The sequence below is a fragment of the Mytilus galloprovincialis genome, chromosome 1 (assembly GCF_965363235.1).
Source record: "Mytilus galloprovincialis chromosome 1, xbMytGall1.hap1.1, whole genome shotgun sequence".
Lineage (NCBI taxonomy): Eukaryota > Metazoa > Mollusca > Bivalvia > Mytilida > Mytilidae > Mytilus > Mytilus galloprovincialis.
In genome coordinates this window covers 125,575,315-125,591,686 of record NC_134838.1, presented here as the reverse complement: position 1 = coordinate 125,591,686, position 16,372 = coordinate 125,575,315, and the positions used below count along the sequence as shown (strand labels likewise).

General features: G+C 33.3%; 1 protein-coding gene across 1 annotated transcript; it reads left to right on the top strand.

Moving 5' to 3' along the window:
• Nucleotides 1–1,117: 1,117 nt before the first annotated feature.
• LOC143057652 (small ribosomal subunit protein eS12-like) lies at nucleotides 1,118–14,098 on the top strand. Its single transcript, XM_076231013.1, has 6 exons — nucleotides 1,118–1,202; nucleotides 2,475–2,519; nucleotides 2,924–3,052; nucleotides 4,665–4,767; nucleotides 13,526–13,627; nucleotides 13,999–14,098. The coding sequence occupies exons 2-6, from the start codon at nucleotides 2,500–2,502 to the stop codon at nucleotides 14,059–14,061; spliced, it is 417 nt and encodes a 138-aa protein (XP_076087128.1). The 5' UTR covers nucleotides 1,118–1,202; nucleotides 2,475–2,499; the 3' UTR covers nucleotides 14,062–14,098.
• Nucleotides 14,099–16,372: the final 2,274 nt, after the last annotated feature.

Here is a 16,372-nt window from a genome sequence, read left to right as displayed (position 1 = left end):
AAGGGCCCTTATGGGCATATCAATTACAAACAAATAAATCATACATGACTTTTTTGTATAAAACAAAAAAAAAAATAACAAAAAAAACCCATAAAATTAATAAAAACAAAATGTTAAAAGAGAACATTGATGGAGCTTTTAATAAGTGATATGATATACTACCATCGGTGTGGTACAAATTAAACAAATGCAAATCATTAAATATATACATCTTAAAGAATAAGTAAAACAATTTAACAATAAAATGTTCTGACTAAAAAATTAGGAAAAAAGACAGAAAAAAATATATATGAAAAAAAGATAATACAAATTGTTCATAAACTATTGTAGAGTATTACTCTTCATGTCAGAATCTTCCATTAGAATTGAGAGCAGTTCTACTGTTTTGGCATATTTATTGCCTTCTTCAAGGAGGAGATGAGTTGAAATTCCAGACAAATAAAGTCTGTTAGATTTATTCATAGATTAGATAGGACATATACTTATTTAGTAAATATTTCATATAGGACAGAAACTTTTTTTGGTATATTCAGAGGGTAGGACATAGATTTTTCAGTTAAGATGGCCATCATGAATTGCAACGCCCCCCCCCCCCCCCACCCCCAATTAATATTGACAGAGGCGGATCAAGAAATTTTCATAAGTGGGGGCCCACTGACTGACCTAAGAGGGGGCCCCGCTCCAGTCACGCTTTAGTGAGTGATTCTCTATATAAGCAACCAAATTTTTTCCCAAAAAGGGGGGGGGGCTGGCCCCCTGCCCCCACCTAAATCCGCCTCTGATTGACCGGTCCCTAATACGGTGGAGGAAGCCAAAGTACTATGAGAAAACCACTGTGGCACTCAGTGAGAACAGACAAATATCAGAAGATTGATCTCCAGGTCAAAGTAGAGGGCAACTTTTGATCAACCGAGGCCCCCGAAGTACCCATTCTAGTTTATACTCCGGTCTGGGTACCAGAGGAGTGTGAGGGAGTTTAAAATCACAATTGTGATGTAATGAAATTTCTAGTGCTCCGATTCTGAATCGAACCCGGGACTTTTAACATCAGAATCATCGGTTTCAAACATTAAACCCTCAAACATAAACTTGCAAAATAAACCCACAAAATAAAATCTGTCTTTTAATCAACCCTTTTCACTGTTCCGGAAGTCTGTCTTGGACTTCCTTTTTGAATTTTATCTACACGTTAGGACATCATTGTTAGTAATTTGCAAATTCAATCTGTTGCCATCCTTTAAAGTTTATAGTCATTAGCATTTTCTTTTTTTATGTTAATGAAGTTCTATGTTTCTGTATTTAATTAATGTTCTAATTGTTATTAAAATGTTGTGTATGCGACCAGAAACTTGCATCATTTACTTCACGTATTAAGGTGCACTCGTCATGTAGTCTTGAAGGCTGGATTTTACATTGCAATTCATAAGAAAGCTGAGATACAATGTGATATCGTTGAAATTCATATCTATCATATCTGACCCATGACAAGTCGAACCTTTTAAGGTTTCTGAGCCCATATGCAGGTCATTGTTTTCTAAATAGAAACAGATGTGCCCCATAATTTGTGGGAAATGGAAAATGCACTATGTTAGTATGTGCTAAAATATAACGAAGATGAGCACAATCTACATTATACTTACCTTTTTTTGCCAGGTATTAGAAAAAGCGTAATATCTGAATCAACTGGAAGTCTTATGAAGTTATTAATAGTTGAGCATTAGTGAGGATTTTTCAACGTTATTTACCTATATATGTTGTATTTTTCTATAACTTTACTTTGACATATAAATGTGAAACTTGAAGCTTAATTTTGATCAGAACTTGTACTTTACAAAAGACAAGTTTTGAGTTTGATGCATATCCGTCAAAAACTCTGGTTTTATTGAACATCGCTTCCGTTCTAATGTTGAGCTAGTGGTTGGAAAATTATAATGCTGTATTGCACGATTATTATTCAGCTAATTAAAATTTTCATAATCGACAAATCAGCACTGCTGTCATTAGGGAATTGTGATAAGGTACTTACAAAATAAAACTGAATTTCTTGTTTATCCTGCACTAAGACGCTTGATGAACGTTAATATTTCAGGGATACAGGAGATCCCCTCTATCTGGTAAATGACGTCATAAAGGCGCGTATAATTGATGATTTTTTTTCGTTGACGGATGAATTCGAAAGTGGACTATTAAAAAGAAGCTCTAAAAAGCTATTAAACCCAACAACAAAAGCAGAACAAACAAAACATGCATGTCCACTCCTGCAAATATTCCAAAAAAAAATTACTGTAAAGAGACTATTTGAGTATGGTTTGTACCTGATATTATTTGCACAAACTACATTTCCCTACTTTCACTGGGACACATGTACTTTTCTGGCTGTGAAATTCTTATCTTCAGAAGGCACGACACAGTAATGCAATCCTACCTATAGATTTGTTGCAAGTTATGATCTGTTTGTTTTAATGTAATTTCAGAAGGACGTCCGTCTCCAAACCAAAAATGGCATCGGATACGGAAGGGTATGTTATACCATGTATACAATATATTTTCGTTCATAAATTGGGTGAACCAAACTTGATAAATAAGTTTCTTTGACGATTTGTTGCAATTGTGGAGATACTGGGAAGTAGTTTAAAGGTCCAATATTCTGTTGAATATAAAAAAAAAACTAAAACAGGCTATTTAATTGATAATTTATGCTCATATGTTCAAGTATTTAGACATAAAGATCGTGTTTATTTCTATAATTTTTAAAGAAAGTATCATATAGGTAACAAATTTATTCTAACTGGTCTGCCAATTTTCACCCCTCCTTGCAATTGGTAGATTGCTTTCTCATTAAAATTCAGATTACATCTTCATGATATTGCAAGCAATTTTAAGAAAACTTGTAAGCAGCAGAGAGTTTAATTTATGCTTTCAGAGATGATGTTCCCATGGCAGCAGGAGGAGTTATGGATATATATACAGCTCTACAGGAAGTTCTCAAGACATCTTTAATCCACGATGGCTTAGCAAGAGGCCTTCATGAGTGTGCCAAGGCACTTGACAAGTTAGTTTGGGATATATATAATTATACAGCTTTATTCATTATTCTTTATAAGGCATCAATGATTTACAATGCCTTTAATAAATAGCAAGAGACTATAACAAGTTTTTCAAGACTTTTTAAAAGTAAACAAAATTGCTTTTTAAAATTTGCAAAATGAAAGAAACATACAGGGCTCACACTACTTCAGAATTATAGGGAGAAGTGACTTCTCTTTTTGAAACTGATAGGGAGAAGTGGTGAGATTTAAAAGAGAAGTGCTCATTCGCGCGGTGCACTCCAATATTTGGATTTCACAATAGTATAAAGGGCTATATGTAAATAATGTTCTTTTTATATTGTTCAATTCATATCTGAGTAAAAAAAATACAATTTAAGTAACATTTGAAATTAAAAGTTGTTTAAGTTTTACTAAGGTTCTTGTGAGAAACTTATTCCAACTAAATATCTAGCACTAAAAAAAAAAAAATATTTTAAAAAATGTAAAGAAATTATAATATATCATTATTACAATATAATTAAAAATTATCTTGTGTATGAAATTCAGTGTTTCTCATAAAAAAATATAAAAGTTATTAAGCTGGGCCATAATATATTGAAAGTGTTTCTCATAAAAAAATATAAAAGTTATTAAGCTGGGCCATAATATATTGAAATTAGTATAATAGTCTCAGAGTTGAGCAACTTTAATCAATAGTTTGAAACAATCCATAAAAAATATAGGGAATTATATACACCAATCAATTAGATGTAACCAAAAGTCTCTTAATGTGTGTGGAATGCGTATTTTTTCCCTTTGGGATCAATATTCTTCTGTCAGCTGTTCCGTCCGTGCGTCCGTAGTAATTATTGTAAAAGTACGGATTTCGGTCATAGCTGGTCCGGTTCAGATCCGTAGTTTAGAAATCGGTCAATGGCGGATGAATGCAAGAAAATTTACAAAAATAAACGATGTTTGACAAGTTATTTGAAAAGGAACATGACGTTTTTAATGCAATAAATGGATTAAACATTTACTGGAGGCAACTTTTATCACGTTTAAATGAAGTAACAAACTTATTTTGCCGCCGAAATTTAGGTTGATGTACGTTTTTGAGTAACAAGCACCGGAACTTGCGAAAATGCATGAAGTGATAAAAAGTTGTATTTTTTATCAAATAACCTGCTACATACTGCGAAGACAATGCTTCAACCTCTTTTCTAAAGATAATGAATCGTTTATGTCTGAATTTCTTTAATTATCAATAAAAAATTGATGTTTCATCAACTTGGTAAAAATTGAAAATGTCTGATGACGGAAGCGACTGAAAGCGAGTATCGTCAAGAACAGGGGACTTGATTTCGCTTTTGGGGGTCGGGGAAAGCGAAGTGACGGTCAGGAAGGCGACTTCTTCGCCCAAGTCGCCTGGTAGCGTGAGCCCTGACATATAAGTTTACATGGATAGATTAAATCTGGTTTTAGACAATCACAAAAGTCAGATTTTTATTAAATTAGTAAAGTAATTGTGACATTTAACACTATTTACAGAGTAATGCATTTGACAGTTAGCTTAATTTTATCAAATGTATTTCTTTAATCAAATGCAGAACACAAAAATTAGTATTCATCTTTCAGACGTCAAGCCCATCTTTGCATCTTGGCCAACAACTGTGACGAACCAGCTTACGTTAAGTTAGTTGAAGCACTCTGTACAGAACATGGCATTAATCTATTGAAGGTAAAACATGATGTTAAATTATTTATATGAATTATGATTAGACTCACAATGGATATATCATATATAAATTATAATGATTGATTGATAGTTGTTCGTCCCATCAACATGTCCAGTGGCAAATATTTCATACCTTCAGGACATTAAAACGAGGTATTGTCAGATCTTAGGAAGCAAGACATGGATGCAGGATCTTATAAATATTCAGATTGAAATTTTGTGCCCAGGGTTTTACTTCAAGGTTGACCCTATTCATATACCCTAGTCAATATATCTTGTTAATAAAATGAAATTTAGTGGTGCTAGCTAGTGGATATGATCTTTAAACAGTCACCAAAACCTATGATGAAGAATTCCATGCTCCCTCTTCTGAAGTTTGATGTGGATACAATGGAAATTATTTCTACTCTGAGGTTTTATAAATATTATTCATAATGTATGTTGTTTGATCGCTTGAAGATTGATTAATGTCCAGTGGCATATACAGTACGCCCAGAGAGTTTGTAATCGCGAACTTTTATCACCGATTTCCGAGTGTAGCGGTGTGACACCGCGAATCACGGATTCTACTCCCAATTTCCTCCAAAGATTCTCTCCCAACACCGCGTGGCTGTTAATTGGTTTATTGCCCATCGGATGAACTGAAAATTAATGACGCGTGACAACATAATCGGATTAGCCAGATTTATTACCTTTGTACATTTAATCGATCTTGATTGCACCTGTGTGCTTTAAAATACGTTATTTAAGTGTCCATTCATTGTCAGATAAAAGTGTGACATTTTTATTTAAAATAAGATAATTATTCTTGTATGTATATGCCCATGTCATTGTCATATTAAATAAAACGTAAAAACGTATAAAAATACGAATAAAACACTTATTTAGTATTTTCATTATAGTCCAATCAGGTCATAATTTTTGTTTTTTCAACAAAGTTTCAACAAAGATGATTTTACATGGATTTTTCTAGCATTCCACAGGGTCCGGTATTCGGACCCATTCCCAACGGCAAAAACCCTACATTTTTCCCAATTTTGGCAGCAAAATTCCCAAATGATCACAAAATTCATTTTAATCTTTATTATTCATGACAGAGATGTTTATTTTATTCAACCGCTAGCTTTATGTAAAAAAATCGCCAACAAGTAATGTGTAAATCCAAGTTGAAACATATTGAATGAAAACAACATTGACAAACAATGGCTGCCATAAATAAATAAACAGGAAGTGTGGGAATAAACTAAAACCAGGTCAAATCCGGAAACGGACAAGTATATAAATCCGGGTTTGTCAATCAAATACAGTAAATAAAAAATGAAAAGAACCAAACATGTGACAGCTATCATAGCAACACTAAAATTGAAAACTAAAAGATATATAAAAAAGAAAATAGAAACAGGATATATTTTATACAGAACTTAAAATATTTCATTTCACAAATTTTCATGTCAAAATCAAAAAAATGTAACAATCCTTTAAGAAGTTGGAACTCATTATTTTAATACTCAAATAAACTGAAATGCCATGTTGTTATATTTAAAAAACAAACAAGGTGTAGTCCTTACTTTATTTTCACCAACAAAAAATAATTTTATGAACTAATCACACTAAAACTAACATCTGGTATATTGGTTGTTTTTCCCAATTTCATTGAAAACCGCGTTAAAAAATTCCCTAAACTGGCCTAGGTCCTTTTTCCCAAAATACCCAGATAAACCCCTGTTTTACCACAATTAGAACCTTTTATGACCTACTCAGTGAATATCCGGTTCATTAATAGTTCAATATTATATAATTAATATCAACTGGCTTAAAACAAAATGATGTTTTTACGGTAATTTGTCCAATCTAAATCAAACCCTAGAGTTAATTTATCGGACCAACAAGTGAACTCTGTTACTTTCAATTTATTTTGAAATGTAAAATATTATGTTTCACTACCTCGGTAGATTACCGACTTGAAATATTTGAATTTAAAAAAGAAACTGTAAAGTGACAAATAGTTTTGTATGCAATGTGGCAGCCCTATATTCATAAATACTGAGATAATTCCCCGCCCAGACACAACACAATCATCACAACCTTATTTAATTATATGAAGAAATAAAATCATGTGTTTTTTATCTGTTATGATCTGTTATTGATCTTTTATTATTTAAAATAAAATTGGATTGGCGCAATCCGTATTTTACTGCTCGTTAAAAGTCCTCGGCGAAATATAAAAAGAAGTATTTCAACAATTTATACTATAGAATATTAAAATGAAATTATATCGTACAAGAAAGAAATATGTAAAAAAAAAATGTGGATCGGATTTTTACGATCGACACATTTTCACAGAGGATCTCTACCAACGCCCATCAGGAACTGAACGACATGCATCCTGTTTTCATCTACCATTAATGTATAGTGTTGACTATGGAAGTATAAATAATTTCCAGGTTTATGTCCTCTGTTGACTGAGAAACGTATAAATAAAAGGCTGATGTTCGTTTATTCAGAAAAGGAATAAAATTTAGAATCCGGTTAATCAATTGTAAAAGGACCTTCTAGAGCCTCAATCTTAACGCACACAAATGTCAATCATTACATGAATTTTCCCACGGTTATCCAGAAAGGTCACCTGAGTTTACTGTTACATGATACTATTTCCCGCCAAATAAAAATCTCGTGGACAAAATTGATGTCACTATTTTTAGCATTCAATATTGTGAGCGAAGTCAAGTTCAAGTTCAATCACGCACTGTTGATCACTGAGATGCGTGTCGTCTTCCCACGGCAATTAATTGTTTTAAAAATATTTAAAGATAACTGTTCTAAATACAACACAAAGGTTTACATTCATTGTGCGTAAATGAATATTATGCAACGACGAGTTGATGCAGCTATAGAAGTATTCCTGTTGTAGCCGAAATGTATTATATCCTAAAGTAATGCTAATCGTGAAGAGAAAATGCCGTAGACTTATTAAGCATAACGAATGGTGAATAGTATTTTCTTTTTTACTTGCGTATACAAGTTTTAAGACACGTAATTTTCTTTAAACTCACTGCTCACATTTTATACCTTCAGCGTTAGTTTCCGTTTATTTTCACGCAAGTATGTCTCTTTTCGTAAGTTATATCAATTACCGATAAATAAAAAACGAGGTCATAATCAAGTATAGATTTTTTTTATAAAACTTTAATGCAATTGAAAGCATTAACAACAACGTTTTGGATTTTAAAACTTTTATTTTGTAATCGTAAAATGGAAATGGCGTAGAATTATTAGCATAACAGATAAGGAATAATATTTTCTTTTTTACTTGTAGTATAAAAAACTTTGAGACGTGTAATTTTTCTTTAAACTGCCCTCATTTATTCAGCGTTAGTCTCCGTTTATTGTTGCACAATTATATCTCTTTTAGTGAATTAAATATTTATTTACTGATAAAAAAACGGAAGTCAAAATCAAATATAGTTGTTTAAAAACTTGATTAAAATGTACAGAGTAATTGAAAGAATTAACAACAACGTTTTGCTTTTTATTTTAATCTTTCATTTGTTTCAAGCAATCAGATATAACCTGATAGTCAATAGACAGGAAATACAATTGTTTAATTACATTAGAAATCTCACATACCTTGACTGTCGCGTGCCGGCATAGATCAGACGGATTAGGGCAATTAATTACCTGGTGTCACACCGCGTCACACCAGACTGGGAGAGATGTCGCTAATACAATAAACAAAAGGTAGCGGATTTACGCGGAAGTCAGAGGGAATACTCCCAAATTTCTCCGAGAATTTTGGGAGGGATGTCGGAGTTTCCTGGTGTTACACCAGGAAAAATATCGGAGTATGGAGTTTGGGATTACAAACTCCTTGGGCGTACTGTAATTCGGTCATGTTCAAAATGAGAACAAATCGTCTGCCGAGAAGGTTGGCCTTGGTAAATGTGGACTTTTGGAATGCCTTTGGAGAAGGGGGGCATGTGAGGATAGGGGCAAAATGTTTGCCTGGCAACAGCAGACCACCAGGAACCCCTCTGTCAGTTATTTCAAGAGATCTGAAATGTGGCATGATTAATATTGCAATTCCAACCAGCTGTGACTGTCCACAAACATATCTTACAAATTTAAATGTTAATGAAATGTCATCACTTAATTGGTGCCAGAATACTAGTAGAACTATAGATGGCAGTAAATTATATGCTTTGTAAATTGTATCATGTTAAAACCTCTTTTAAAATTCCAATTGTGTTTAATCAGGCCTAAATTAAAATATTGTTTGTTTGCCCTTTCCCGACCCTATGTTTTGAAACAGGGTAGGTAGGTAGGTAAAATATTTTATTTTTTTCCCCAAAAAAATAACTTGGCTCGGTATATTATTTGTCATGGGTAGGCAGGTAGGTAAAATATTTTATTTTATAGATACAAAATCTGCATAATGTCATTTTTTTGTCCGTTTGGTTTTGCAAATAAGTTTTCCGCTGGGACTATTAGTTTTGAAAAAAAAATATATAAGAGATAACTTTGTACTGGTAAGATAATGTCCGGGCAGACATAAATTACTAGTAGAAAAAGTCCCTAAAGTGTTACAAATTTCGTGTGTGCCTTTTTTTCCAATAAAAATGCTATAAGAATCAAAACTCAATTGTCACGTATTTTGCATCACATTTATAAATGATCTGTATGGAAAACTTGGCGATTTTACTGCCAGATATTCTCCACTTTACAGGGTTTTGTCACTTTTGGTTCATGTCCGATATGAATAATTTAGCGGCATCGTTCAGGGGCGGATGCATGAATTTTCGAAAGGGGGTGCTAACCCAGGCTAACCCAGGTCAAAGGGGGGGTGCAAAACATATGTCCCGATACAAATGCATTGATCGGCAAAAATAAAGGGGGGGTGCGCACCCCCGGAACCCCCCCCTGGATCTGCCACTGTCGTTAACATAATCATTCTGATATGCGGATCATAAAAGGCCATCCCTACATAGAATACAACGTCCGTTTACAAATTAGTTTGTACACACGTAAATACTTTTGTATCAAATGAACTTTTTTGTAAATGAACCCTGCGCTTCAAGTTTAAAGGTACAGAGTAACGTACTTCATATCATGATTTCAGAAAGCGTTCAACATCGATTTCAAACAAATGCTTTGAAACTTCAAATGCAAGTGTTCATGTCAAACGCTCAGGTGATACCAAACGGACTGGACCTTATACGTAAAGATAAAACCCGAGGATTCCGGTAAAAAAGTTTTGAGCGGGAAATACAAATATAAGATTTTTGGTAGGAACGAAAAAATAAAATAAAATAAAATCTTGCTGGTAAATACAAATAAAAGATTTTCAGGCGGAACGAATTGATAGGGTCGGTCGGTAAAGGGCAACAAACAATATTTTAATTTAAGCCTCACATTCTTAATTGGAAATAAATTACTGTCAGATTCACTGAGTGACTGAAATTTAAAAATATTCATAAAAATTTACTTGAACCTGTGATGAAGAATTCCATGCTCCCTCTTCTGAAGTTTGATGTGGATACAATGGAAATTATTTCTGCTCTGAGGGTTAACAAGTAATATACAGTATATTAATGATTGATTGTTGCTTGATTTTTGCTCAGTGGCAAATATTTCATGTATATTTTGTTGGAAGAGAACACATGAACAAAACTACATAATGAAAGTTCTGCAAGGTATGTTTACCATGATTAAGGGCTTGAAATCTAGACTGCCACTGTGCAATGAAGGCATGATGGATTGGGGCAAACATGTTGTAATGCAACAGGAACCTCTTGTTGCAAATGTTCTGTAATTTGCAAGAACAGAATCCCCCAATTCAACAACCAAATTCATATCATCTGTGATTGTATTTTATATTTCTTGACAACCAAACATTTGCCCATATTTATTGAGGGTTTTACTGCAGGATGGTAAAAGTATTAGGATTTACCAGTAAATAACTTTAATTGGACCTCAAACTTAAGTCATTAAAACCTATGATGAAGAATTCCATGCTCCCTCTTCTGAAGTTTGATGTGGATACAATGGAAATTACTTCTACTCTGAGGTTTTATATGAGTTTAAAAATCCAGTATATTATTGATTGATTGTTGCATGATTAATTTCCAGTGAAAAATATTTCATATATATTTTGGAAGAGAACAAATGAACAAAGCTACATAACAAATTAATGTTCTGCAAGGTATGTTGACCATGGTGAAGGTGTTGAAATCTTGACTCACTGGCCAATGAAGCATGTTGGATTGGGGCAGACATTTTGTCATGTAGCAAGGACCTCTTAATTCAAATGTTCTGTAATTTTTATGACCAGAAGCCTCCAATAAAATTAATCCAGTCAAACTAAGATTTAACCTCAAACTAATTGCAACAGAAAATGTTTAATTTCTAATCTATAGCATTATGCCCTTTATATACACAGAAAAAAGTCCCATAAAATCTAACTTGCGGAAAACTCAAAATCAGCATTTTTAATTTCCTATGGAAATTAACATTGGAAGGGGAGATAACTCTTTCAAAAATGAGTTTTTTTGGTCAGTTTTTTGTTGTTTTTCTTGAAATTTATGTACAGTATGATACTTTGATGGGGTTATAAGTTTGTATTTGACTGAATTATATAATCTTCTGCTCATGAAATGTACAAAACCGAAGTGTTATGGGTAGTTTTATTTTTTTCGTGCATATTTCATTAAAGAAATTGCAAATTTGAAGCTTTGTAACCATTTTGAAAAAAATAATGTGAAAATTTGGTAATGTTTATATCTGTATATTATATTATTTCAGCAACTTACTTATCTAAAGAAACTTTAAACCACTAAAAGAAGAATACATGCTTAATTATTTTTATTATATTTGAGATTTTTTACCTTGACATGTTGAAAAATTCAATAAATGGTCAACTAATGAATTTCAAAATCTAGATTAAAGCTTGATAAAATATATGAAAACACCTTTAGAGTTGTTTGTTTTACTGTAAAGACCACTAAAAAATCAAGAATCAATACATTCTGATGAATAGAAGCGGTAAAATTATAATTTTGTATCAATTTTTATTGATATTTCTGCCTTTTTTTGCAAGAGTTATCTCCTTTTTCAATACAAATCTCCATAGGAATTTTAAATGGTGATTTTTTTAGTCTTCCTCAAGTTAGATTTTATGGGACTTTTTTCTGTGTATATTTGGGGTATAATGCTAAAGATTAAAACTTAAAAATCTTCTGTTGCAATTACTTTCAGGTTAGGGTCATATTTATGCTAGGTTGACTGGACTAAATGTCCAAACTACACCATGTGATTGTATTTTATATATGCTTCACAACCAAGCATATGCCCATATTTAGCAAGGGTTTTACTGCAAAGTGGTTATACTCGAAAGGGATGACCCGAAAAAAATTGTATTGTACCTTAACCTTTACCTAAACGAGTCAATTAACCTATGATAAGGAATTCCATGCTCCCTCTTCTGAAGTTTAATGTGGATACAATGGAAATTATTTCTACTCCGAGGGTTAACAAGTAATATACAGTATATTATTGATTGATTGTTGCTTGATTTTTGCTCAGTGGCAAATATTTCATGTATATTTTGGAAGAGCACACACGACCAAAACTACATAACAAAGGTTCTGCAAGGTATGTTTACCATAAATGAAGGTGTTGAAATCTAGACTGTCACTGGGCCTTGAGGGCATGTTGGATTTGGGCAGACATGTTGCCATGTAGCAGGGACTTCTTGTTGCAAATGTTCTGTAATTTGCAAGAACAGAATCCCCCAATTCAACAACCAAATTCATATCATCTGTGATCGTATTTTACATTTCTTGACGACCAAACATATACCCATATTTATCGAGGGTTTTACTGCAGGATGGTAAAAGTATTAGGATTTACCAGTAAATAACTTTAATTGGACCTCAAACTTAAAAGTCATTATGATTAAAACCTATGATGAAGAATTCCATGCTCCCTCTTCTGAAGTTTGATGTGGATACAATGGAAATTATTTCTACTCTGAGGCTTTATGCGTATAAAAAATCAGTATATTTATATTGATTGATTGTTGTTTGATTAATATCCAGTGGAAGCTACATTATGAATTAATGTTCTGCAAGGTATGTTGACCATGATAAAGGTCTTGCAATCTAAGACTCGCTGGACAATGAAGGCATCAGAGGCGGATTTAGAGGGGGGGCCCGGGCCCCCCCTTTTTTGGAAAAAATTTGGTTGTTTATATAGGGAATCACTGAAGCGTGACTGGAGCGGGCCCCCTCTTAGGTCAGTCAGTGGGCCCCCACTTATGAAAATTTCTGGATCCGCCACTGGGCATTTTGCATTGAGGCAGATATTTTGTCATACAGCAGGGACCTCGTGTTGCAAATGTTAAAAACATCCAAACTACACCATGTGATTGTATTTTGTATATATGCTTCACAACCAAGCATATGCCCATATTTAGCAAGGGTTTTACTACAAACTTAAAACTCAAAGGGATGGTCAGAAAATAAATTGCATTGGACCTCAACCTTTACATAAACAATTCACTTAAACCTATGATGAAGAATTCCATGCTCCCTCTTCTGAAGTTTGATGTGGATACAATGGAAATTATTTCTACTCTGAGGTTTAATAAATATTTTGTATATGGTACATAGTGTATGATTGATAGATTAATTTGTATAGTTATATAGAAAAGACTGACATATATTTAAAATACATTTCTTATGAAGATGCTCTGAATTTTTTACAGATAGATGACAGCAAGAAACTAGGAGAATGGGCTGGTCTATGCAAAATTGATAGAGAAGGAAAGGCCAGGAAAGTTGTTGGCTGTAGCTGTGTAGTTGTTAAAGTAAGTTGTCTCCCCTTAAACATGAATTACATCAGTTTAAAGATGTCTGATTGGGAGTGAAAAAATCTTTGTATTGTGCTACCTTTATGCATTCTTTACCTTTGAGTGCTCATAAGCAACTTAAAAGTTCCCTTTGAGAAACAGAATGCTTAAAGAAAAATTGCAATGATTTTCCTTGATTTACAACATTTGTATGGATAGAAATGCGAACCATAATTTTAGATATTGTTTGTCACGTCTATACTTCTAGACACATCTACATTTGATTTACAATATATTAAACAATACTGCTGGCTTTATAGAATGGTTTTTTCTGTGACAGTGTGAGGTATAACGAGTATAGACCTAATTTGTATTATTTCTGTTTTCAGGATTATGGAAAAGAATCACAGGCTCTGGATGTTCTTCACGAATACTTCAGATCAAAGAAATAAACTTTCAAATAAAATGTGATGTTTTGAGAGGGAAAAAGTGTTGTCTTCTGTATGCATTAAATATATTGCCAATGAATGATATACCCTGTCATGGAATCTTCATTTAATTTTAAACCAAACATAGATTTTCTTTGCAAAATAAAAGATCTATAAGATATAGAGCCTAAGAGGAAGTGGCTGCACTAACATGTAAAAATTGCTCATACACAAGAACTTGACATTATGAAGCTACAGACCATATATGAAAATTATTCCCATACATAAAAACAAAGAAGATTTAGCTGATGATTTCTATCAAATGTCTTTCGAACAGGCAGTCAGAAGTCTAGTTGTTACAAAGATATATTTTTGGTGTTGTCCATGCAGGTGAAAATTGAGTTTGTCACGTTGAATATCATCCAAAAAAATATTAAAAAATGTTACAATCATAAGCTATAACTACATGACACAAGTTAACAAATAGAATCATTAGGTAGTTTCCAAATTTTAAACAAAAAGTTTGGGTTATATTGCCATCACTTTGTTGGTTTCTTGTTTCCTTTTTATGCTGGAACCAATTTATTTTTTGATACTGATAATATTGACTAATTTTTTATCACACATTTACAGTTAGATTACAAATGTACTACTGACCAGAATGACTCCATATTTGATAATCAGTTTGACAGTGACAAGTTAAATTATCAACAGTTTTGACCCCACTGCAGATGAAGCTGAACCCTTGTCCAACCAGGGGCAAATCCGGCCATTTTAAAAATGGGGGGGGGGGGGTCCAACTATATGTCCCCATTCAAATGCATTGATTGTCCAAAAAAAGGGGAGGTTCCAACCCCCGGAACCCTCTCCCTGGATCTGCCAATACCAACCATGCTTCTGTCTTGCCCAAAAATTGGTTTCTGTTCTCAATTAAGTTTCCCTGAACCAAATGTGACGAAAACATGTATTCAAAGCAAATTACCACATAAGTAAATTTTGAATCTCTGTGGCAAGACTATTTAAAACTGTTATCTAGTATGCCCCTTTATAACATATACAAGCTTGGGCATCATCTGTGCCCCCTTGGAAACTTTCTCCATTTATTTGGTTGTGTGGGAAACCTGCTCCCTTTCTAATACTATCAATTGTGAGTTGGGGCATGCTTCAGTAGTCTGATGGTGGTAGTATTGAGCAAATAAAGTTCTTAGTGGTGAAAAAGATAAGCTACCGAACGATATTTAAAATAAAAAAAATAAAAAAAAACTTTATTTGAAAAGGGTTGCTATCCATCATTATTTGCATTTGCTTTGTCTCGAAGTGGCAGAGGTGAGACATATATACTCTCGAGTGTCATCTACAAATTGTTCTAGAAATGAGAACATGTGGAATGATTGCCAATAAGAGATTTTGTGATTGGAGATGTATATCTTTTGTTGTGTAGTGTACGCTTAAAGGTATTCACACAAAAGATTCTAATAGTTCTAAGGAACTTTTCCCATTATTCAAGACTTCAGGAACATTTTCAGCAGAATATTCCAAAGAACAATTGTGGGAAGTTTTCAACCTTAAACAACTTCACAGAATATTTTGCAGGCCTATTGTATTGTAGTTTTGCAATTGCCTTTATAGAGTTGTTAAAAGATTTTTCAAGAGGCAGCATGTGCAAGTAAAATTACATCTGTTACATAGTTGTCTGGTCTAGTGACAAATTCACAAATGTATGCAAATACTAGTATAAGCTCGCTGATCAGTGCTTTTGAAACCAACATGGCTATCACAAATACATGCACAATTTGAAACCAACATGGCTACTACAAATACATGCACAATTTGAAACCAACATGGCTACTACAAATACATGCACAATTTGAAACCAACATGGCTACTACAAATATATGCACAATTTGAAACCAACATGGCTACCACAAATACATGCACAATTTGAAACCAACATGGCTACTACAAATACATGCACAATTTGAAACCAACATGGCTACTACAAATACATGCACAATTTGAAACCAACATGGCTACCACAAATACATGCACAATAAAGATAAAACCTATACATTTCAAAACAAACAGATATATGAATATGTGGTATGAGTGTCGAGGAGACGACTTCTTCAAGTCGCAATTTGTAATATAAGTAAACCATTATAGATCAAAATATGGTCTTCAACACAGAACCTTGGTTCACACCAAATAGCAAGCTATATAGAGCCCAAAATGACTCGTGTAAAACATTCAAACAGGAAACAAACAGTCTGATCCAAATAAAAAAAAAACTAAAAACCCTTATGCACCCCTGAACATGCGGTTCCTGACAAATGCA

Coding starts and splice junctions, on each gene's coding strand:
- LOC143057652 (XM_076231013.1), top strand. CDS start 2,500: ATGGCATCGGATACGGAAGG. Junction 2,520..2,923: donor ATGGCATCGGATACGGAAGG/GTATGTTATACC, acceptor TTATGCTTTCAG/AGATGATGTTCCCATGGCAG. Junction 3,053..4,664: donor TGTGCCAAGGCACTTGACAA/GTTAGTTTGGGA, acceptor TTCATCTTTCAG/ACGTCAAGCCCATCTTTGCA.